The 26,293-nt window shown below is 36.5% G+C and overlaps 1 protein-coding gene across 1 annotated transcript; it reads right to left on the bottom strand.

Annotated features, from left to right (window-relative positions):
• Nucleotides 1-3: 3 nt before the first annotated feature.
• LOC138329762 (glycine receptor subunit alpha-2-like) lies at nucleotides 4-5,196 on the bottom strand (the record flags this gene model as incomplete). The annotated part of the gene is made up of 7 exons (XM_069277052.1): nucleotides 4-343; nucleotides 778-1,154; nucleotides 2,551-2,717; nucleotides 2,998-3,189; nucleotides 3,426-3,652; nucleotides 4,200-4,267; nucleotides 5,031-5,196. Coding segments are annotated over 7 exons (1,335 nt in total), but the record flags the coding sequence as incomplete, so codon positions are not given.
• Between the last annotated feature and the right edge of the window lie 21,097 nt (nucleotides 5,197-26,293).

The following is a 26,293-nucleotide window of genomic DNA, read 5'->3' as shown; positions in this document are numbered from 1 at the left end:
ATGTATATGTTTGAATCAGAAAGTGACACATTTCTGGTAAGGCTGATAATGAGACTTGTATTAGTTTAAATACTGCCACACTGTAATGTTATAAACCAACAATAGAATTAGGTAACTATTCAATATCACAAAATGCACACTATCACAATGTTGTCCTTCCGAATAATAATCGTTCAGTATTCAGAAACTACACGACTTGGTTCTGTCAAATGGAATAGAAGATCCAATAAACAATAATAAATGTCAGAAATATAACGGGAAATACCACTTTTGAAATATCATCCACTAAACGCCCGGTAGTTATGGTGACACTGTTTGGAGATCTATCACTCGCTGACTTACTCTGAAATAGAACAAAATACCCACTTTACCAACATGTGAGATTGTGATCAGATCCTGTATACAGAGAAGAGAAAGTCTTCTACCACAGTCAATACGACAGGGAAGTGTCTACCACGACATGAGTGGCAGTATCATATAAATGCTGGATTAAACTACGGGAAACTATTTTTACATTCACTTTTACAAGGAAAGTATGGAAACTCATAGCCCTAGTTATAAACAACGTCCTTAATTATATATCTAAAGATAGCATAAACAGTATTTGTTGATGGAATTATAACGAATGCGCGAATTCATCACTGCATAAACCGCAAAATTTGATTGTGCCAAAATGTGTAAATTTACAGTACTTTCTGGGTAAGACATTTCTAAAGTGAAAATTGATTAGTGACATGGATGAATGTCACGTTCAATATACATGTATACCGTACTTACACCAGAAGTGGTGCATTCTTCTCTCAACTGGCTTGACTTTATTTGCATCATGCATATCTCCCGGTTCTCCAGCACATACACAAACGGGTATTCTAGGAATGCCATGAAGACAAAGAGAAGGCAGATGGCCATCCAGATGTCGAGAGCCTTGACGTAGGAGACTGGCGGTATCGCGGCCACAGAACCTGTCTTCTGTGTGGTGATGGTGAGGACGGTGAGGATGCCGAGTGAGATCCGAGCTGGTACAGCGTCTATACTCAGCCAGAACGACACCCAGGATAGTGACACTATGAGGACGGTAGGCACGTAGATCTGGATCATGAAGAAGCCGATGTTACGGGTCAGGTAGAGATCCATCTGGATACAAGTAAAGTTTTCTGGAAGTAGATATTAAACATTCATACAACGGCTCTGAAGTAGACAACACAACAATACAGCAGCACTCATTACTTAATTGGAATGTACTATTGCCTTGTGCAAGTATTGAGTATAGTAGCGTCACCCAGACCCCAATTTATAATGTTCAGTGAACAAGAGACCAAGAGGGCCTGTATCGCTCATCTATTTTTTTTCTTTGAGTAATTCTGTAATTTAGTAATTAGTGATTCAAAAATCACATAGACAAATTGACCCCACGATTTGTTTAAATTTGAGTCCCAACAATATAATGATGCTAAAGATACTATACAAATATGCTATCCAATTCATAGTTTCGGAGAGGAAGTATTTATTTGAAAATAGTAGCCCAATTAACCTTTTTGGCCCCTTTTCGGGGGGTCAGCCCCATCATTTTTACAATTTTGAATCCCCACCCTTTAAGGATGCTACTATTGCATATGAGTGCTATCCCAAACTTAGTTGCAAAAAGAGGTTGTTTACATGGAAATAGCCAAATTGACCCCTTTTGACCCCACCCCTCAGGCCATCCGTGATGGGGGAGGGGGTTGGGTCAGCCCCATCATTTGTTCAATTCTGAATCCCCAACCCTAAAATGCTACCATTGCATTATGGGTGCTATGCCATGCTTAGTTTCAGAGAAAAAGTTATTCATATGGAAATAGCAAAAAATTGACCCATTTCGACTTACCCCCAGGCCCCTGGGGGTATAGCCCAATCATTTGTACAATTTTGAATCCCTAACCTATAAGGATGCTACCATTGCATTATGGCTGCTATCCCATGCTTAGTTTCAGAGAAGAAGTCGTTTATATAGAAATAGCCAAATTGACCCCGCCCCTCAAACTCCTTGGGGGTCAGCCTCATCATTTGTACAATTTTTAGTCAGTAAACCATAAGGATGCTACGATCCGACCAGTGGTCATGGAGAAGAATTCGATTGTTGACGGATGGACGGACGATGGACGCCGGACGCCATGGTATGCATAAGCTCACATTGGTCCTTCGAACCAGGTGAGTTAAAAATTAAATAAGTAAAATTATATTAAATAGTAATGATTTGATAAATCTGATAATAACAACTGTTGCCAAATCACAGTTGTCAGCTTTATAATACCTGATGCTTAGTCCGCTTAACCTGCCTATATTACTAGGAAAAAAAGAGTAAATGAGCCTAGTTATATGGGCAGGTTTGGCAACCTGATACTATACACATACTTATTTAGTGCAAGGGTATTGTATGTCGATCAAGGATATGTTGGTTCAATGATAATTTAGCAAAATCTTATCGTATTAACACAATCGATTTTCTGTTGTCGCATACAGAAATAATAAGTGTACTGTTAAACAATGATCGTGGACTAATACAGATCTTACGTCGTTCTTCTGTCGACGGGACCTCAGTGCAGTCCCGGGCTGAATGTCGGGTCAATGTGAACTGGGGCAGCTGGACGTTTCTATTGGTCCTTACTGGGTTGTTTTTCCGCCACACAAACCGTAGTCGTCCGAGGGAATAGGCAACTATCAAACACAACATTAGGAATCAAGGACTATATAATTTGATGTTTCAGTGATAGTGTAAAAGAAATACCTATAAATCTTCTTTATCATAACATTATATTATGTCTCATAAAGTGATATCTATATTGAAGGACAAACAAACAACAAGGGAATATATATTTGTCCAATGCTGCTAGAATACAGATTATCATGATTAACGGTGACATAATTAAAAATCGAATCAAATCAGAATACAATAATGATAGAATGGTGGTAATCACATCATATTTCCAATATACAACACATGAGACTCCGTATATTTACTTGGGGTATATTGTGCGCTCCTTTTTCATTTTCATAAAGATATAATTGATCAAAAGGTTAACTTGTACCGAGCAAACACTAGCAGTAAAACTTTCTAGAACATGCTTACAACTTTGGATGTACAATGAACAGACTTGTGAGTCGAACGGATACTTGTGTAGCTGCATAGGACAGGAAGCGGTCACCGAAACTCTGCATTATAAATAGGGGAAATTGTACAGAATTAGGGTATATCATGTATATTTAAAACACCTGTGTACTGGTATTTCATGTCTATAGGTTTGTTCGAACCTATTGTTCGGTTCATCAATACAATACAACAGCGAAAAGTAAGATTTTTTGTGTCGGTAAGGGAAGAGTATATCATTATTTACTCATGTTAGGATTACAATATAGTACCAAGGTGTCTATAAATAGAGAATTCCTACCTCTGTCGATATACGATACGTCCGTCCGAGTACAGGTGCATCATTTTATTGGGTACCGTGACGTCATGGAGCGCCGCGGATTTTTCATTGGTGAAGTACAAATCAGGAACCCAAACATCTTCTATGAGTTTGGCGTCGAGTTCCAAGTACGATGAGTCGATCAAATCGAAGAATTGGAGACGGAAGTCAAACCATTCTTGTTGAATGAAAGCATTAAGAGTAAAATCCTGAAACAAAAGTCAATGGTTTACAGGAAATTGTTACCTCGTGCTGGCGTCTTTTCAGGGCCGAACAGTATTAATTCAATGTCTAAATTTACCTTACAAGTAGAAAGGATGTTGTTTTCAAATCACCATTTAGATTTGTTTTTGTTTTTCTTTCCCAGCAACTGTTTTTTTCAAACGACGAAAACAGAGATAAGTGCTATGTTCGTTAAGAAAAATTAGATAATACTACTCTATCGTCACTATCTCGGTTTTTGTTTTATTAGTTTAACGTCCTATTAACAGCTAGGGTCATTTAAAGACGTGCAAGGTTTGCTGTTGTGGAGGAAAGTCGGAGTACCCGAAGTAAACCCACCGCTCTCGAACCAGATGTTGAGACATCTTTTTTACAAAAAGAAAATAAATAATGATAAATGATTTTATTCATGGCATCTTTACCACTAGGCCACCGTGAGCCATCGTTCCTATCTCGCCTAGTTGTCTGGTAATTTAATTTGTTGCATAATTCGTATATTTCGTTAATTACTATGTTACATTGATGCATACTTACCATAGAACTCTCACTTATTGAGTCGATACTGTTGATGAACAAGCTTACATCGACTACGGTGTAGTTATCTGTAAACAGTACAAATACTGACCTTATCGATGTGTTCAATGTCAATAGTTCAATTGAACACATCAATTTGTTTCTAAAACCAAACAATAACATGTTTGGCTTGAAATTTAAAATCAATAACAAGGTCCCACAGAGTACAGTGACAAAAAGATTACTTCGTTTATAATATGCACTCAAAAAAAATAGCAATTGGCTCACATCTCTAACATTTATTCGTTAAGATATAAGTGGTGTTGGCCAAGTCGATAAAGAATCACCATCACTCATCTCCATATCATAATATATTGGCTAGCTAATTTTAAGGTGTCAGATATTTTACCTAGCTCTGGGTCAGGATGGACATATTCCAGATTACAGCCTAAGGTATGTTACAGGAACATAGGAGAAGGTTTATCTGACGACGATAACTATACATCATAGAACGGCTTTAAATGACTCTCATGCTCATTTGAAATACAAATAGAGACTTAAAGTAACATTCCTTATAGATAATCAAACGATAAATTAGGTAAAACAAAAAATATTTCCTATTGTACCGCGTACCGAAAAACAAATTAGAATATGCAAATAGAAATATTACAGTTGTATATGAATTCTAATTTACCCAGTGCTAGACAACCAATGCATTACTTATCCTTTTACTTTTTAAAGTAATTTAAATTACTTGCTGTTTTAATTTTTTGAAATTTTAATGCGAAGTAGAAATATTTTATTACATGTGAACGTTCTGGTCAAACCTTTTGTTATTAACTATCTACTTACTGTTCTCAAAGTTTGGCGGTATCCTATTGTCATAGTCGATAATCAATGCCGCAATAAAGTCAGACCTGGAACAGGAATAAAACAATGTTTTAATTGGGATTTTAGTTCGCCCACTATTCTTTATATGCCTTCCTCGCAGATATACCAATAATAATAAAAATACTGTTCAAGGTATCTTCATCAATCCAACTGTACTGAAATCAGATTTTTTTTTCCTTTTCAGAATACGTATAATATTCGAATTAATTAAATATAATCTCTTTTCTATGTCTTGTACATTTGTAATTTATATAATATATATAGATTCTGAATAAAACTTTAGTAATGTGAGAGTGAGGTATTTCTGTGTGGTCCAAAAGTAAGATAATCATATACGGAAATTGGAATGAAAGCCCTTCTTCATAAGGGAAGTATTTGTTATGTATATAAATCACCGAATAATTACAAAAAAAAAAAAAAAAAAAAAAAAAATAACATCTTTTAGTGTTGCAGCAAAATTTACTTACTTTTGAAGAAAATAAACCGTTTTGCGTCCCTTTTACCAAAATCATATAAATAACCGGCAATGTCCTTTCGTTTTAAATGTCATCTGCATGTATACGTAACGAGATGGTTGCAGGATAATCAAAATACACCGGCAGTATCTTACTAAGTTTTATTTTGGTGTCGAAACGGAAAGACGAGATTAGATATATGGGTTTGTACATTAATTATTTACATAAACCAGTAATTTAAAAAAATCATTAATTTCATCTAGACCAAAATAGTTTTCAATTCCCAAACACCGGATGCAAGGAGACGTCCTAGGCCTATTGCTACTCACGATCGAAACTTGATCGTGGTCCTATATTTCCAGATGTATTTGTCTTCGGCAGTTATATTTCTATGAATATGTGGAAGAAACATGTGTACAATGTACAAGATAAAAATAACCCATCTCAACTGCTATTCCGGGACCGTAATATGTACTCTTGGTTAACTAAGCCCAAGCACAGTGGCACACAAACTATTTATTATGTAAAAATGTTGCTATGTACGTATGTCAACATTTTCGAAAAATGCGAAAAATGAATTACATATTATGTAAATATCGGTTAGCTTGTAATAATTAATAATAACAATACCATTTAGTCTGTCTCACGTTACACACATAACATAAATCACGGAATTCATTATGTTCAGAACAAAATCATTTTGTTTATTTGAATTATCTGCATTCTATTAACCTTGACGTCATAGACGATTTTCAAAGTGTGACACATTTTTTCCTAACTCTTACTTTGTGTATAATACTTGTGTTTCCTATCAATTATCACATTATGTTAACATTTTGCTAATCAAGATGATCTGCCATATTTTAATACAATTCTTAAATGCACAATATACTACTGTAATGTAGTATTGGAGTGATCTCCTATTTCTGAGGATAAATCTGTTCACCTTCATTTTAAAAAAAAGAGAAGAAAAATGGGAAAAATAATCTGCAAATAGAATATTAAGTAACATCCTCCCGGTTGAATATCCCATCCCTTTACCTTGTTGAATATCCCGTCCCCCACCCTGTTGAGTATCCCGCCCCCCTCCCCTACCCTGTTGAATATCCCGTCCCCCACCCTGTTATGATAGGTAATAGCAATATTGAGGCTTCAGTTATTAAACATGAAGTTTACAATTAGCCTCTATTCTTGATCAGGAATATTACTAATGAAAAACAACTGTATGTTTAGATTAATGCTTCATGCTTTGTTTTAAAATAAGGAATATATACAAAAAGTAACTTCTATTTTAATTGGGCCATAATTTTTTGATATTGTATATTGATTTTGTTGTCTTAGAACAAGTTATCCTTTTATTGAATTGATACTATAATAACAGATCACTTACTTATTTTTCTATGTATTTAAAAAAATATCGAACAGTTACATAGTGTAAAAAAACAAAATATTACATAGCTGTTATTACTGAAATCAACTTACCTTGTTTTTCTCTCTGCAATTCCTGAATGAAAAAGAAAGTAAAATAGCACCATACCAATACTCGTCATGTTTAACTGCCCTAGAAATCCTGCACGATGTAAGTGCTGGCAGAGTCATTAGGTAGTGGTCGTATAATATAGACAGAACCACCGCCGATATGTAGTATCCTTTTATAAAATTACTTTGTGATGACCATACAACAGACTGATAGTTACGGATGGAATGTGACACAGATTATTGTACACAGAATATAAGGTAGCTTGATACTTCTGAACACACCCAGTTCCAACGACTGAGTGAGTGTTAAGATAGACTGACTAAATATCGATACAGGAATACAGCACCAGTGTAAATAATGACAGAAACACACGACCCAGGACTAGACACTAATACAGGGACAGATGTTTCAGAACAAACTACATCATCATCACTCTCTACACAAGATTTTTGACCATGAAGAATGCGCCATACGAGTCGTATTCATATGATGTTAAATGACATATACATTGTATCGCAAAGGTTGGTTTTATCTATAATTCACAAAAAATCTATATAATCTTTAATGTCGCTATTTTGGTAAATTTGGAAAGCTTGACCGCTTTACGGTTTATACCTTACCCGAAACGACTTTCAATTTTTAAATCAAGATTTGTTGATAATGTTGTATATTCACAAAAATTGTCCTAATTACCGCCGACCATTACTACGCAACGTTGAAAAGCAGCGATATCAATCTTCATTGAAACATAGATTTGCACAAAGAATTTTCATTAGTTTGGTATCATTATCTGGTACCCATTAATCACGACTGTAACCCTTGCTGTTTATTAACTTAGGACGGTGATTGTCAATGATGATGATGTTTCTGCGGTACTGTCCAAAGCCTGGCAGATCATCAAAATGCGTTGATGTTGATCGCACGTTACATACACCAACTGTCCGTCATTATCATTTTCAGTCCGTCTTTACTCACATAGGAACTGAGGTGAAAACTGGATAAATCAGACAGAACCGTGGTCTTAGTAATGTTATATATTTATTAGATAAATCGGACTGAACCTTGATCTGAGTAATGTTATAGATTTATTAGGTAAATCAGACTGAACCTTGACCTTAGTAATATTATAGATTTACTAGATTAATCAATCTAAACCTTGACCTGATTGATGTTATAGATTTATTAGAAAAATAAATCTGAACTTTGACCTTAGTAATGTTATAGATTTACTAGATAAATCAATCTGAACCTTGACCTGAGTGATGTTATAGATTTATTAGATAAATAAATCTAAATCCTGATCTTAGTAATGTTATAGATTTACTAGATAAATCAATCTGAACCTTGACCTTAGTTATGTTATAGATTTACAAGATAAATCAATCTAAACCTTGACCTTAGTAATGTAATAGATTTACTTGATAAATCAATCTGAACCTTGACCTGAGTAATGTTTTAGATTTACTAGATAAATCAATCTAAACCTTGACCTTAGTGGCATTATAGATTTACTAGATAAAGCAATCTGAACATTGACCTTTGTGATGTTATTGATTTATGAGATAAATTAGCCCGAACCATGACCTTTATGATGATATAGATCGATTAGATAAATAAATCTGAACCTTGATCAAGGATGTTATAGATTTACTAAATAAATCAGCCCGAACATTGACTTTGTGATGTTATAGATTTACTAGATAAATCAGTCTGAGCCTTGACCTCAGTGGTGTTATAGATTTACTAGATAAAGCAATCTGAACATTGGCCTTTGTCATGTTATAGATTTATTAAATAAATCAGCACGAACATTGAGCTTTGTGATGATATAGATTGATTAGATAAATCAATCTGAACCTTGATCAAGGATGTTTTAGATTTATTAGATAAATCAGCCCGAACCTTGACCTTTGTGATGTTATATATTTACTGGATAAGTCAGTCTGAGCCTTGACCTTCAGGATATTATATATTTATTAGATAAATTAGCCCGAACCTGGACCTTTGTGATGTTATATATTAACTAGATAAATCAGCCCGAACCTTGACCTTTGTGATGTTATAGATTTACTAGATAAATCAATCTAAACCTGACCTTTGTAATGTTATAGATTTACTAGATAAATCAATCTGAAACTTGACCTCATTGTTGTCATAGATTTACTAAATAAATCAGCGCGAACCTTGACCTTTGTGATGTTATAGATTTACGAGATAAATCAGCCCGAAACCTGACCTTTGTGATGTTTAAGATTTACTAGATAAATCAATCTAAACCTTGACCTCATTGTTGTCATAGATTTACTAAATAAATCAGCGCGAACCTTGACCTTTGTGATGTTATAGATTTACTAAATAAAACAGCCAGAACCTTGACCTTTGTGATGTTATAATTTTACTAGAGAAATCAATCTAAACCTTGGCCTTATTGTTGTCATAGATTTAATGCATAAATCAGCCCGAACCTTGGCTTTTGCGATGTTATATATTTAATGCATAAGTCGGTTTGAACCTTGACCTTAATGATGTAATAAATTTACTAGATATATCAGACTGAACTGACTTTTTTTAGGTTATAGATTTACTAGATACATCAGACTGAACCCTGACCTTAGTGATGTGATGGTTTTATTCGATAAATCCCACCAAAAATAAGTCTACAGTTTATAGTCATAGTAAAATGTTAAGCAAGGACAGATGATAAGGATATACCGCGATAGTTGTTTAGTTGTTTGGATTTGGAACATCACCCGTTGTATGCAGGGATGAGATGGTAGCCTCACACCAGACTTCTGGGTATAAATCATGACTTAACACAGAAAATACTTTGACTTAAAAGGACTAAGCACAGAATAAGCTTGTCTAATATTTTCGTGTCGGCAGGTCCTGGCGATTTCCCCCTATGCGACACTAGATATCTATATTAATCTCCGCATCAGTGACGATATTATGATATAACGATATTATATAGCAGCTAACTAAGCACAAAATGTTTGCAGACATATTTGCATAGTGTTTATACATGTCGTCTGCTGAAATAGACATGTATGAAAATGTTTTATTTCTCATATAGTTCTTAACAAGTGCTCATAAAGCCAAATATCTCCTCCTGTATGGAGTCGAGTGATTCTCCTCCTGTATAGAGTCGAGTGAGTGTCCTCCTGTATGGAGTCGAGTGAGTGTCCTCCTGTATGGAGTCGAGTGAGTGTCCTCCTGTATGGAGTCGAGTGAGTGTCCTCCTGTATGGAGACGAGTGAATCTCCTCCTGTATAGAGTCGAGTGAGTGTCCTCCTGTATGAAGTCGAGTGAGTCTCCTCCTGTATGAAGACGAGTGAGTCTCCTCCTTTATGGAGACGAGTGAATCTCCTCCTGTATAGAGTCGAGTGAGTGTCCTCCTGTACGGAGTCGAGTGAGTGTCCTCCTGTATGGAGTCGAGTGAATCTCTTCCAGTATGGAGTCGAGTGAGTCTCCTCCTGCATGAAATTGAGTGAGTCTCCTCATGAATGGAGTCGAGTGAGTCTCCTCCTGTAGGGAGTCGAGTGAGTCACCTACTGTATGGAGTCGAGTTAATCTCCTCCTGTATGGAGTCGAGTGATTCTCCTCCTGTATAGAGTCGAGTGAGTGTCCTCCTGTATGGAGTCGAGTGAGTGTCCTCCTGTATGGAGTCGAGTGATTCTCCTCCTGTATGGAGTCGAGTGAGTGTCCTCTTGTATGGAGTCGAGTGAGTCTCATCCAGTATGAAGTCGAGTGAGTCTCCTCCTGTATGAAGACGAGTGAGTCTCCTCCTGTATGGAGACGAGTGAATCTCCTCCTGTATAGAGTCGAGTGAGTGTCCTCCTGTACGGAGTCGAGTGAGTGTCCTCCTGTATGGAGTCGAGTGAATCTCCTCCAGTATGGAGTCGAGTGAGTCTCCTCCTGCATGAAATTGAGTGAGTCTCCTCATGAATGGAGTCGAGTGAGTCTCCTCCTGTAAGGAGTCGAATGAGTCACCTACTGTATGGAGTCGAGTTAATCTCCTCCTGTAGGGAGTCGAGTGAATCTCCTCCTGTAGGGAGTCAAGTGAGTGTCCTCCTGTATGGAGTCGAGTGAGTCTCCTCCTGTATGGAGTCGAGTGAGTCTCCTCCAGTATGGAGTCGAGTGTTTCTCCTCCTGTATGGAGTCGAGTGATTCTCCTCCTGTAGGGAGTCGAGTGAGTCTCCTCCTGTAGGGAGTCGAGTGAGTCTCCTCCTGTAGGGAGTCGATTGTCTTTTTACAATAGTCCTTGAAAGCATTTCCAGCGTTTCGATATATAAAAAAGATCCTCTATGGATTTGGACTAAAATTGTGCAAAAATGTATATTGTACTTCCTTTAGCTAGCCACATAAGCTGTCTTGTCTGGCTTCTCTCCCTTATGTTCATACCACATGATGCGGCACAGTCTGAAATAGCACTGGTAAGACTATCCAAAGCATCCTCAATATCACCTTCCTCATTACACATATTTCTGATAAGTTAATTTCCGCCTCGCCTACGAGGCAAGCTCAATGTGGCTCGATGTACATTTGCGACCGAAGAGTTCCTTTTCAGACGAGATCATTGACTTGTCTTATAACGAGTTGCCTGCTGTACTAGATGATTAGTAGGAATTAACAGTCTTTACTCAAGTAGAAAATGAACCTGATCTTCAGATCTGATTTCAAAGTGTGTCTTAGTTAAACGGACTTTTAGAGACAAGCATGTAGTCAACGACAAATACACTGACCATATGTCATAGTCATATCCATCTGGGTCCATATCTAGGTCATCTATGTTGTCTGATCCAACCATTTAGGTCACCAGTGATAAAAACCCTAACTTGACCATCAACAAATCAATAGTGCTCATGTATAGGAAATAACATCATCGATATTCCAGGGGTTCCGATCACTTACGATCTCTACACCCCTGGACTATCCCATAGTAAAACTGGAGGCAACATAACAGAACTGGTAAATTAGTTTGATGTACATCAAAAGAGCCGTATAATGGTACACTGTGGTTGACTGTGTGGTTTTGAAGTTGGACGTCGCTCTCTCTGTAGTCTTCAAAGGAATTCTTGGCTGGTCTGTAATTGGTCAAATGTTTTCCGCTGAACTGCCTTCAATTTCACTATGAGATAGTCCAGGGGTGTAGAGATCGTAAGTGATCGGAACCCCTGGAGTATCGAGGATGAGGAAATAAATATCAATATGATACTACTGTTTCTATCAGTATACCATATTGCTCCGTTGTCGAAAAGTATGCATTTTCGTTATGTCAAGTTTAGAATGAGACGCCAATCATCAAAGTCAAATGTTTCACAGCAAAATATTTTAAACGATAATTCGAAAAAAACAACCTTTTGTTATCAAGATGAGGTATAGTTTGGATTGTAAAGAAAATACGTTTTTAATTGTCAAATCGAACGATAGCACTATTTCAACTTAAAGCTACAATAAGTTTCTCAAATGTAGCATCTAAATATCCCGGAGGGATATACATAGAAAATTCCCCAAAGTATGGTTTACAGGACCCTACAGCTGGTCCCTCCTTCATGGAATTGGATACCATATTATAGCAATAGAGATAATAAGATAGTATAGTTATTAAATAACTTCCTATAACATGGAATTGGATACCATATTATAGCAATAGAGATAATAAGATAGTATAGTTATTATATAACGTTCTGTAACATGGAATTGGGTACCCTATTATAGCAATAGTGATAATAAGATAGTATAGTTATTATTCAACGTTCTGTAACATGGAATTGGACATATATTATAGCAATAGAGATAATAAGATAGTATAGTTATCAAATAAACTTTCTATAACATGGAATTGGACATCATATTATAGCAATGAGATAATAAGATAGTTTAGTTATTAAATACCTTTATAGAAATTGGAATTGGACATCATATTACAGCAATAGAGATAATAAGATAGTATAGTTATTAAATACCTTTATAGAAATTGGAATTGGATACCATATTATAGCAATAGTGATAATAAGATAGTATAGTTATTAAATAACTTTCTATAACATGGAATTGGACATCATATTACAGCAATAGAGATAATAAGATAGTATAGTTATTAAATAACTTTCTATAACATGGAATTGGATACCATATTATAGCAATAGTGATAATAAGATAGTATAGTTATTATTCAACTTTCTATAACATGGAATTTTATACCATATTATAGCAATAGTGATAATAAGATAGTATAGTTATTATTCAACTTTCTATAACATGGAATTTTATACCATATTATAGCAATTGAGATATTAAGATAGTAAAGTTATCAAATAAATGTTCTATAACATGGAATCGGACAGCATGTTAGTATAGCAATGAAGATAATTAGAAAGTATAGTTATAAATAACGTTCTTTAGCATAGAATTGGACATCATACTATAGCAATAGAGATAAATTAGAAAGCATAGTTACTAAATCAACTTCCTATAAGATATACAGTCCTCTCAGGTCTGTCCACATTGAGGAAGGATGAAAAGCCAATAACCACTGTATTTATAGACGGATTCCTGTCGCTAGTCTTATAACTGTGTCTGTCACATAATGGAGTGAATTTAATGTACCAATTCCTAGCAGGGCTGGTCAACCACAGGTCACCAGAGATCAATGATAATCACACATGGTTAAATGTATATATATCTAATGTTCTAGTTACAACAGTGATAGAAACAGTAGGCATTAATCTCCTTTATCATCACACACAAATAATAAACAAAAATAGACGGTCACAAAATATTTACATAATGTAAACAAACATTATATACAGGGCGTAAATACTATATCGACCATGGTCCTTCTGTCGGTCAATATATATAACATCTAGTTAATTAGTTGTATGAATACATTGCTCTACTTTTACTTTTATATTGTATATCATGAGTTCAGGTCATTAAAAATGATTCTGTATATAAGCGGTATTGGACGAACGCTTTTTGTGGATGTTTTTTTTATACTGGAGCAGGTCTGTCACCACTGTCATAAATTGTGAAGCTGGACGTTAATGAATCAGTGCCCTACTACACATCGGTAGCAGATAAATATAGAATCTTAAGTAAGTGTTCATTTCAAATGAGAATTTTGAAACGAGTCTAAGCAACTTTTATTTGTGCAAACCATCACGAGCTAAAATTAAATCTTCGAGACGAGTTTCACTAAATCCTATACGACATGAATACTCATTTAAGATACTTTTTATTATCACATAACTACAACCTACATTTCGAAGAATCTCCCGTCAAAGCTTATTACAAAATCCCAGCAGAGGCCACCAGTTTGCCCTGGCATACTCAGAATTCTGACGTCACGTCATTTTTTCCTGACGCCATTTTATTGTTTCTGTCATGACGCAACAATAAATATCCAGCCACTAAAATATACAAAAAAAAAAAAAAAAAATATATGGGCGAAATCACAAGATATCAGGCGGATTATGTAATCGATGATTATAAGTGTGGCCGATATTGTGTGACTGGCCAGCACAGAGTGGAAGTAAAACAACGAATAAGTTTAACTCCGCTATAAAACTTTTTTCCTATCTTAAAAAGAATCGTCTTGTCTAAAACAATACAAATGCATGTCTCGTTTCAAGGCTACATTTACCTACCATTCGTTGATAAAGCCCACTCTCGTCCGATAGATTACTTGTCAATGTGTGTTTCGGTTGTCTATACTGCAGCATGGTGTGAGAAGAAGCCAGTAGTTTATTGATATGCTTCCTTTTGTGGTTATTTATGAACAGTGCATACATGTAAAGCGTCGTTATGGCAGACACCTCATATTTCATCCTGGCATGATAGTTATAGAAGTGCATGCTAGTGTTTTTATCCATCTCTTTATCACCACAATAAAATACCAAAATAGTAAGTCTGTATCAATAAGAAAAGTACCGCTAACTTTCACACCCAGCGTCTGCGTTTGAAGAAAACATTACATTATACGCGGTAGTGTTGCAGCATTAAATACATAACAGAATTCAAGGCGTGATATTACGGGACAGGAGTAAATCGTGGGTTTAATTTGATGCTATCAGGCGTACCCAAGTCCATGGCGTGCACACATTCTACGGATCGCGTGATAGAACAAATAAAACATACCCCAGACTAAGAAACAGTTAACACCAATTTTCAGGGAATGAGGATCGAACTAGAGTTTTTAGTCAGGGGTTCCTATCGGAGTTCCTTGTTTTTTTCTTTTTCTTTTTAAAGGCCCACTAACTTTCCGAAACGGCTTTTAATCTTTAAAATGGGAATGTAAAACAAGATCGATAATTTTGTAGAGTCTTGAGAATTATTAACTTACCGTCAATACTACATTTATCATAACCTTCTGGACGATTTGATTAAAATAAATAACATATTTGTTTTCATAACGCGGGTCGTATTATGTTTCCCGCCGTCGTCGTAAATACAGCGCGGTAGTTGATTATCACTGCGCCAGACGGCAAAACAGCGATTTGACTCTCCACTGTTTTCATATGTTATGCAGGAAATCTTGCATATGTTTGGTGTCGTAACCTTATTTTAGGTCATCGGTATGCATTTTCTGATGTTATTAATGTTTTTTAAGAAACCTTTATATTTTGCTCCGGAAAGGTAATGGGCCTTTAAATTTAATTGTATATGCTTTTACATAAAAACCATCAATAAGCAAAACATCGATAAAATATTGCAGATGATAATTTTAATATCAATTTTTGTACAGAGATCCGTAAAAAAGTATCATATATTCAGAAATATTAGTTTCCTAGGCGTAAGTGCTTCTTGCTTTACGCATAAGACGCATGGCATGTCAACAGAGTTTCATTTGCACTCCATTGACACACTTTCCCTTGTTAACGTACAATATATGTTGACCGGTTATTGTTGTGGTTGTTTGTACAAATCATGTTGCATTTCGTTTTTCATTCTAGTATTTCAAGAAGCCGTCAATTGACCAACCAAATGATAAACACGATTAATATCGGCTCTTAAAGTCAGAGAATATTTGTTTGGTTGTTCACTGATTGTTATTTTCAAAAAAAAAAAAAAAAAAAAAAAAAAAAAAAAAAATCACGATTTTGATTTACAAAACAGAGAACAAAAGATAGTGTTTTTGAAACTGACTCTTAATAAACAAAATTAATGTTTGTATCAGGCAATTGTTGTCATTCTGTCGATGTGTCCATTATAAATAAGAATGTTTGTTCCTCTATGTTTATTATTTATTACATGGTCTGCATGAAATAATTGAACTGTTTGTGTGGATACTTACTAATTATTTCCTTTGGCGCAAAATGGATCGACCCTTCCGAATCATTGCAGGTAATAATCCGGATTGGTGCGGATCCTGGATGGTTTGTGATGCCGACATAGTGACACTCGATTAAACTTTGTTGTGAGTATTTTCAATAAGATTATCAAAATGATTGGTAGTTTATTGTAATGTCTAAATAAAACAGTGCATTAAAGGGAATGAAGTGAATATTTCAATTCCACAATGTTCTGTGTTGATATATTATTCTGCGTATGCAAACGTGTTAAAAGGCGTGTGTTTGTTACAGTTACAGGCCGTATCGATCGTAATTCGTTCTGTTGGTATTGAAAAACATATCCATGCCAATCTTATTTATCAAAACGAATATGGACAAGCATACTGCGTGGATAACCTTGTTCTGTTTATGACTGATCTCCCTTGCCATTGTCTTTCACAATTTGATTTGATCAAAATAAAATATTTCGTTTTACTCATAACTCAAATAATAAATTCAACATTGCCTTAAGTATCCACTAGGCCTAGGATTACCAACTAGAACGAACCAGTTCATTGAGGACGAACTAGGTCATATAGGATGATCTAGGTCGTGGATGACGATCTAGGCCATGGAGGACGAGCTAGGACGTGGAGAACGAACTAGGTCATGGAGGACGAACTAGGTCATATAGGATGATCTAGGTCGTGGGTTACGATCTAGGCCAAGGAGGACGAGCTAGGACATGGAGAACGAACTAGGTCATGGAGGATGATCTAGGTCGTGGGTTACGATATAGGCCATGGAGGACGAGCTAGGACATGGAGAACGAACTAGGTCATGGAGGACGAATTAGGTCATGGAGGACGAACTAGGTCATGGAGGACGAGCTAGGTCAAGGAGGATGATCTAGGTCGTGGGTTACGATATAGGCCATGGAGGACGAGCTAGGACATGGAGAACGAACTAGGTCATGGAGGACGAATTAGGTCATGGAGGACGAACTAGGTCATGGAGGACGAACTAGGTCATATAGGGTGATCTAGGTCGTGGATGACGATCTAGGCCATGGAGAATGAACTAGGTCATGGAGGACGAGCTAGGACATGGAGAACGAACTAGGTCATGGAGGATGATCTAGGTCGTGGGTTACGATATAGGCCATGGAGAACGAGCTAGGACATGGAGAACGAACTAGGTCATGGAGGACGAATTAGGTCATGGAGGACGAACTAGGTCATGGAGGACGAACTAGGTCATATAGGGTGATCTAGGTCGTGGATGACGATCTAGGCCATGGAGAATGAACTAGGTCATGGAGGACGAGCTAGGACATGGAGAACGAACTAGGTCATGGAGGACGAATAAGGTCATGGAGGACGAACTAGGTCATGGAGGACGAACTAGGTCATATAGGGTGATCTAGGTCGTGGATGACGATCTAGGCCATGGAGAATGAACTAGGTCATGGAGGACGAACTAGGTCACGGAGGACTAACTAGGTCATGGAGGATGATCTTTGCCATCGAGAACGATCTATGTCATCGAGGACGAACTAGGTCATGTAGGACGAACTAGGTTATGGAGGACGAACTAGGTCATGGAGGAAGATCCAGGTCTTCGAGGAAATACATTTACACTTCGTTTAGGTTTAGGTACTATGTAGATGACCAGGTGATTTGTCATTGTCTTAGCAGGCTATTCATCAATTCATATTTTTTAAAAAGTATCTTTAGAAGTGATTAGAGCACTTCATATGTGAAAATACTCTAATATAATCTAAAGTCCTTTTGACGATTATTTTCAAAATCATTAAATATATATATAAAAGTAATGTTATACCACTGATAGTTGGTTGACTGGAAATCAGATTAATCCTATTACATCCATTACTATATACATGTATATCGTCTTGGGCGCTATATCACCGGCTCATCACAAGTTCATAACTGATAAACATAGGGCTCCACAGTGCAGCATGGTCAACAGATAAGAACAACTGTAGGCCAATCACAGCGTCACCTCGAGGTCTTTATGTATTTTTTTCTTTCAATTTCATGAATCATTTTACGTTAATGCTAACATCCGTGCTTGCAGAAACCAATTATGGTTGCAAAATTCTTTAAATGTTTATATCAGGAAGGGGATCTGGAAACGCCATAGCTTATCTAAACTGCCAGAAGGTTCACTTAAGGTTTACATCCAATAACACATTAAACAAACCTGTAGCTAATCAAATATTGATCCAATTAAAAAACTATAATAGTTAACAGTTACATCTGAAGCATCTTGTCGAAATTTAATAGATAATTTTTCCTCGGGCTTTAGTTATGCATATTCTGCATATGATATTATGGAGTTTTCTGCCCTTGCGGGTAGGTATTGATTGTGACGTCTTGTGTTTGCGAGCGTAACGTTATACTTTTTGGAGAAAACGTCGTGAATTGTGCTCACAAAATAATAACATAACCTACCCGAAAGGGAGCAAACTCTGTAATATGCAAAGACGGAATTCTATCTTTGGAACAACATGAAAGAGTGATAAAAAAGGTTGGCACCAAGGTCCATCTAAGACAACCTCTCTGATGACATCAATCATTGATGTTTGGCTTGGCTGTATTTGCCTCTCATTGCCCTGATGTAGTAGTCAGAGTTTAGGACCGGCTGTGGTGCAGTAACGGTATCTTTATTATCTTACAATAACATAATAGGACAGAGAGTTTAAGTAGTACTAGATATTGAAAGTCGCACATTAATGTCTATTTATTACTATTGGGAAACATTTTCCCTTTTCCATTATCGCTGTACTAAGAGCACAAGATCTGGCGGGAGTTGTTGTTCCCTGTCACTATTCACTCATTGATCATATTCATACAATGATCCAATAACGATAGACTATATGGTACATACAGTGATAGCTATTCCTTTAACTTCAAGCATGTTGACACGACACACGTACCCGACTTCCGAGTTTTTCACAGTGAAATATAAGGTTTTATGGTGAAAATATCAGTGATAATATCACTTGCTAATGACCAATCGGAATGTATCATTGGCAGAGAAAATATCATTTTGATTGTTACGTCATTAGTTTGTGCAAAAAATGGCGTCATTTTTTTTTGTAAAAATATGACGTTATGCTCACAAAAAACAACAACGGTATAATACAACGACGGAATAACCTTCAGAGAATGGATGCGAGAAAACAAATACTTTCTACTCGTGAAAAATATCGAAATTTTCACCTCACTCGATAAAATATGACAGGTATTCGTCAAGAAACAAAATACATCCCCAATATATATATTTATCACATAATCCGCCTGATATCCAATGATTTCGCCCGTGTAATATTAAGCATTGATGTCACTATTCGCGGATTCTCACAAAATTTTGTTAACAAAATTTATTTCATATCCCGATGAAGTTAAAACGCTCACTTAAGTTCAAAGATTTCTTTAGTGTTTAAACGTTGGTTTCAGAACCGCGGCAAAGCATGTCTTCCATTCCGTGCGGGAAGTTGATAAAGGTTTTTCAAATCATAATATTAAAGTTAAAAAATAGTGACATCAATGCTTATAATTAATTTCGCAGACTACTTGATGATATGAAATAAGTTTAAACATACAATACCATTGATTTTTCAATGGATTATTTTTTTTCAAAATCAATACGCAACGTCGACTTCTCTATTGTAACGTCATGATCACGTCGTAATTTTCGTATATGAAGAGAAAATATCAGCCAATCAGAAAGTCGGATTTAGTTTGAAAACAAATAAAAATTAATTATATTTCCCTAGTGAAATATGACATTGGCTGGAAATTCATTGTGACCTCAGACAGAAACAATCAAATGACGTCAGGAAAAATGATGTGACGTCAGGATTACGAGGACGACAGGACAAAATTGCGGCATTTGCTGGATTTTCATAATACATTTTGACGTGAAATTCTTTGTTATATAGGTATTTGTTGTTATGTGATAAAAAAGTATCTTACATTTGTGTTCATTTCATATAAGATTTTATGAAACTCGTCTCGAAGTTTTAATTTTTGCTCGCCAAGGCTCGCAAAAAAAAACCCCAAAACTTCTTAAGACTCGTTTCATAAAATCTCATATGAAAGGAACACTCATGTAAGATCCTATATATATATGATAAATGTGCGATGTACGTTATTTGAATGTGGAAGCATCTATCACACAGACATGTAACATGTGAATAAATCCACAGAATTAAAGACGGGACTTTCTTTCTTGCCTTCAAAATTGTAAACATATGAAAGTTTTTACCAAAAATGTTGTTTTATCACCAACTGTAATCTGTTTTAAAACAGATAAATATTAAGGCCATGCCTTTACAATTATAAATCAAGATAGCGGTCCAAGTACTGAAACTTTCGTGTAAATTGTACTATTACTGGTATTGTTTTGAGTCCAGTACAGAGGATCTCTATTCAGATCCCTTACATCATTGAACATCTTTCACTCTGACTAATATGATTGTCAGTTGAGGAGAATTTTGCGTTCTTTTTCTTAGAAGGTAGATAATATTATGAATTCTATGTCAATAGTATGGCGTCTTCTCTCTAATTTTTAAATCCATGTCATAGTCTATCACTGGACACCAATTATTGTGTCAGATTCTCTGAATCAGGTGAACTTCGGTTTACAACATAACATCAACAGACGCCTATTAAATCATCTGCTTATTGTATTAGCGTATGGTCCAGGACTCATGTGTCATTTAACACCCGTGCGTTTCTTCCTCAATATAACATTAGTCCTCGCCACGACGACCACCAGAACGGCACTTCAGAGGGGTTTATAATAGGTAATTAGGGGCCGACAGAAATGTGCGAATTTATTGACGAATATGTTTGGGGCATTATGGACGTCATCATATCGACAAACAACATAATCTTATGCGACTTGTGTTTGAGGAGCAGGTCCCCCAGGATTGTGAGTTATCGCTGACACCAATCCGCTGTAATAAGGTGTCTGGCCGCTTCTTGTTGTAAAGCAGCAGTAGGTCGTTAGATGTGAATAACCTACTGGAATATATCATTCCGACACCAAATTAGGCTTGTGAAGTTATCTGCCATCAATGCTAATAACGGTAGCTTATTGATTGTTTCATAAAGATTTCTGTGGACATTTACGTTGCACGTAATGGGAGAAAGATTGATCTATGTAAAATATACGACAGGAAACATCTAAAATTTGACGAGACAGATATATAGTGGCCCCGGTGAAACATCGTATCAAATACTGAGTTAAATTTATTTAATAAGCACTGCTGATTACAATTATATTCCTCTCCTCCCAGACCCTAAAAGTAACGGGTTTTATATAGGTTATCAGGAAAGGGATGTAGTCAGCAATACCAGTATATAAATCGCTGTAATGATTGTCCAGTGAGGATATCATAGTAATGTTCTTGATTATAAATAAAACTCATTTATGCCTCATTATTCCAGGTGGTTCTACTCTCACTGTCCTTACATCCACTCCCGGACTCCGTCAAGCAAAACTGAAGGCTCTGTGCGCAAATGAGACAGGTAGTTTGGTCAATTGATGTACATCACAAGGATTGAATAACTTCAAAGGAAGTATCTGCAGGTCTATGATTGGTCAGTGGATGGCAAGAGGCCTTCAGTTACGCTCTGACACAATACTAGGGTTGATGTGACGACAGTGATTGTAACCCTTGGAATATCGTGGATACACCATTCTGAAGGTTTAAACTTACGAGATTAATCGTATACTCATTTATGGTAACTCTGTCATAATGGAAAATATATGAACTAAACCTGAGTAAAAATATACTGACTGGGAAATACATTGATGTCGAGGGGTTAAGTAGCTAATGTAATGATTTTAATCGATTTATTCTTTTATGAAGTTAGCTCCTATTACAATAAATCAGAACAGATATTATGTAACAGTACGCAATGACTGTTCGAAAAGGTTTTGATATAAACTTATGGCCCTAGATTTTCTATCGTTAAGGACTAAAATTTTAACAATCATTCAATCTTTCTTGAAACATATCAAAAGATCATGTTGAAGAAAATAAGCAGAATTATTTTGAAATATCCATATCATACATTGTAATACAATCAATATTACATACTATATAAAATGTTTCGAAAATCGTTAAAAATAAAAGGTTTATTATGGACAGAGATAAAATGTTATCTTTCCATGAATGTTACACCGGAAGAACATATACCGGTTTATTGGTTACCATCTAAATCTATAATTATAATAATTTCCCTTTTTTTAAGTTTGACTAATATTCCTTTTACTTTTTTTCATCTCATAAAATTTGGTGCGATGCAAACTAGCAGCTTAAAAACATAGTAAACATCTTCTTAGTGACTGATTGTAAAGTATGCAGTGTTACATAGTCTATGTGATAGTTGTCTATGTGATAGTTGTCTCCCATGACGGGTTGTAAAGTATGCAGAGTGACATAGGATGGTGTTTTAGTGATGGTAACATCGGCTGTTCTACGTGAAAGTTATCTCCCGTGACTGGTTGTAAAGTATGCAGAGTGACATAGGATGGTGTTTTAGTGATGGTAACATCGGCTGTTCTATGTGATAGTTATCTCCCGTGACTGGTTGTAAAGTATGCAGAGTGACATAGGATGGTGTTTTAGTGATGGTAACATCGGCTGTTCTACGTGAAAGTTATTTCCCGTGACTGGGTGTAAAGTATGCAGAGCGACATACGATGGTGTTTTAGTGATGATAACATCGGCTGTTCTATGTGATAGTTATCTCCCGTGACTGGGTGTAAAGTATGCAGATCGACATAGGATGGTGTTTTAGTGATGGTAACATCGGCTGTTTTATGTGATAGTTATCTCCCGTGACTGGTTGTAAAGTATGCAGAGTGACATAGGATGGTGTTTTAGTGATGGTAACATCGGCTGTTCTACGTGAAAGTTATTTCCCGTGACTGGGTGTAAAGTATGCAGAGCGACATACGATGGTGTTTTAGTGATGATAACATCGGCTGTTCTATGTGATAGTTATCTCCCGTGACTGGGTGTAAAGTATGCAGATCGACATAGGATGGTGTTTTAGTGAGGGTAACATCGGCTGTTCTATGTGATAGTTATCTCCCATGACTGGTTGTAAAGTATGCAGAGCGACATAGGATGGTGTTTTAGTGATGGTAACATCGGCTGTTCTATGTGATAGTTATCTCCCGTGACTGGTTGTTAAGTTAGTGATGGTAACATCGGCTGTTCTTTGTGATAGTTATCTCCCGTGACTGGGTGTAAAGTATGCAGAACGACAAAGGATGGTGTTTTAGTGATGGTAACATCGGCTGTTCTATGTGATAGATATCTCCCGTGACTGGTTGTTAAGTTAGTGATGGTAACATCGGCTGTTATATGTGATAGTTATCTCCCGTGACTGTGTGTAAAGTATGCAGAACGACAAAGGATGGTGTTTTAGTGATGGTAACATCGGCTGTTCTATGTGATAGATATCTCCCGTTACTGGTTGTTAAGTTAGTGATGGTAACATCGGCTGTTCTATGTGATAGTTATCTCCCGTGACTGGGTGTAAAGTATGCAGAACGACAAAGGATGGTGTTTTAGTGATGGTAACATCGGCTGTTCTATGTGATAGATATCTCCCGTGACTGGTTGTTAAGTTAGTGATGGTAACATCGGCTGTTCTATGTGATAGTTATCTCCCGTGACTGGGTGTAAAGTATGCAGAACGACAAAGGATGGTGTTTTAGTGATGGTAACATCGGCTGTTCTATGTGATAGATATCTCCCGTGATTAGGTTTATAGTATGCAGAGCGATATAGGATGGTATTTTAGTGATGGTAACATCGGCTGTTCTATGTGATAGTTATCTCCCGTGACTGGTTGTAAAGTATGCAGAGTGACATAGGATGGTGTTTTAGTGACGGTAACATCGGCTGTTCTTTGTGATAGTTATCTCCCGTGACTGGCTGTAAAGTATACAGAGTGACACAGGATGGTGTTTTAGTGATGGTAACATCGGCTATTGTATGTGATAGTTATCTCCCGTGACTGGTTGTAAAGTATGCAGAGTGACACAGGATGGTGTTTTAGTGATGGTAACATCGGCTATTGTATGTGATAGTTATCTCCCGTGACTGGCTGTAAAGTATACAGAGTGACACAGGATGGTGTTTTAGTGATGGTAACATCGGCTATTGTATGTGATAGTTATCTTCCGTGACTGGTTGTTAAGTTAGTGTTGGTAACATCGGCTGTTTTATGTGAAAGTTATCTTCCGTGACTGGGTGTAAAGTATACAGAGTGACATAGGATGGTGTTTTAGTGATGGTAACATCGGCTGTTTTATGTGATAGTTATCTTCCGTGACTGGGTGTAAGGTATACAGAGTGACATAGGATGGTGTTTTAGTGATGCTTACATCGGCTATTGTATGTGATAGTTATCTTCCGTGACTGGGTGTAAAGTTAGTGATGGTAACATCGGCTGTTCTATGTGAAAGTTATCTTCCGTGACTGGGTGTAAGGTATACAGAGTGACATAGGATGGTGTTTTAGTGATGGTAACATCAGCTGTACAGTGTGATAGTTATCTCCCGTGACTGGGTGTAAGGTATACAGAGTGACATAGGATGGTGTTTTAGTGATGGTAACATCGGCTGTACAGTGTGATAGTTATCTCCCATGACTGGTTGTAAAGTATGCAGAGTGACATAGGATGGTGTTTTAGTGATGTTAACATCGGCTGTTCTATGTAATAGTTATCTCCCGTGACTGGTTGTAAAGTATGCAGAGTGACATAGGATGGTGTTTTAGTGATGTTAACATCGGCTGTTCTATGTAATAGTTATCTCCCGTGACTGGTTGTAAAGTATACAGAGTGACATAGGATGGTGTTTTAGTGATGGTAACATCGGCTGTTCTATGTGATAGTTATCTTCCATGACTGGGTGTAAGGTATACAGAGTGACATAGGATGGTGTTTTAGTGATGGTAACATCGGCTGTTCTATGTGATAGATATCTCCCATGACTGGCTGTAAAGTATACAGAGTGACACAGGATGTTGTTTTAGTGATGGTAACATCGGCTGTACAGTGTGATAGATATCTCCCATGACTGGCTGTAAAGTATACAGAGTGACACAGGATGTTGTTTTAGTGATGGTAACATCGGCTGTTCTATTTGATAGTTATCTCCCGTACCACGTGTATTACCAAGTTGTATGAGGACAACAGATGATTTGTTGAACCCGAAGATAAACTTTTACTCGAAACCGAAGGCAGAGGGCATCAGTTTGTGTGAGGGTCCAACAAATCATTTACTGCCCGAAAACCGTGTCGATAACTGTTTTGTTATACCCAGTTGTGACGTTGCTCCGGTCCAACAGCACATTTTAACAGTCGATTTTAACAGTTCTTTGGACCGCTCATTTGTTGACATTTTTGTCAATAGAGTTTATAAAGAAGCTATTTTATAGGGGTATAACAAAGAATTCTAAGGCAAAACTAAAACATCACGTGGTGTCGCCACATCACCTTAGTATGGCGACTTTAATTTTATGTACCGAATGATAATTCGCAGAGAGATTTTGAGATATTTAAGGGGTCACACATTCTCCACTATCCTTAGTCATATATCAGAAATCAGAGAGTATTTACATAGAAAGATTTGATCCAAGTATTTTGTTTTCATATTGTAAATATAATGCATTAAGTTCCCGATGCTTTCCTATAGATATTTTAACATTTAGTAAAGAAAATATAAACATTTATACAGATTGAGTAACATTAAATGTTTTGAAAATAAAGTGACATTATATCTCAGAAAAGTATTAAATCGAAATGAATACTGAGAATATTTAAGACATGTAGATGATAGTCGAACGAGAATGTGACCTGGGTGGGTTAACATAGCGCTATAGATATAACATGGATATTCACACCGCACACAGCAAGGTAAGTTATAAACACATATATGACGATTGGTATCAGCATAATC

The sequence above is a fragment of the Argopecten irradians genome, chromosome 8 (assembly GCF_041381155.1).
Source record: "Argopecten irradians isolate NY chromosome 8, Ai_NY, whole genome shotgun sequence".
Classification (NCBI taxonomy): Eukaryota; Metazoa; Mollusca; class Bivalvia; order Pectinida; family Pectinidae; genus Argopecten; species Argopecten irradians.
The sequence above is the reverse complement of the archived record's forward strand: the minus strand, read 5'-3'. Positions and strand labels throughout refer to the sequence as shown.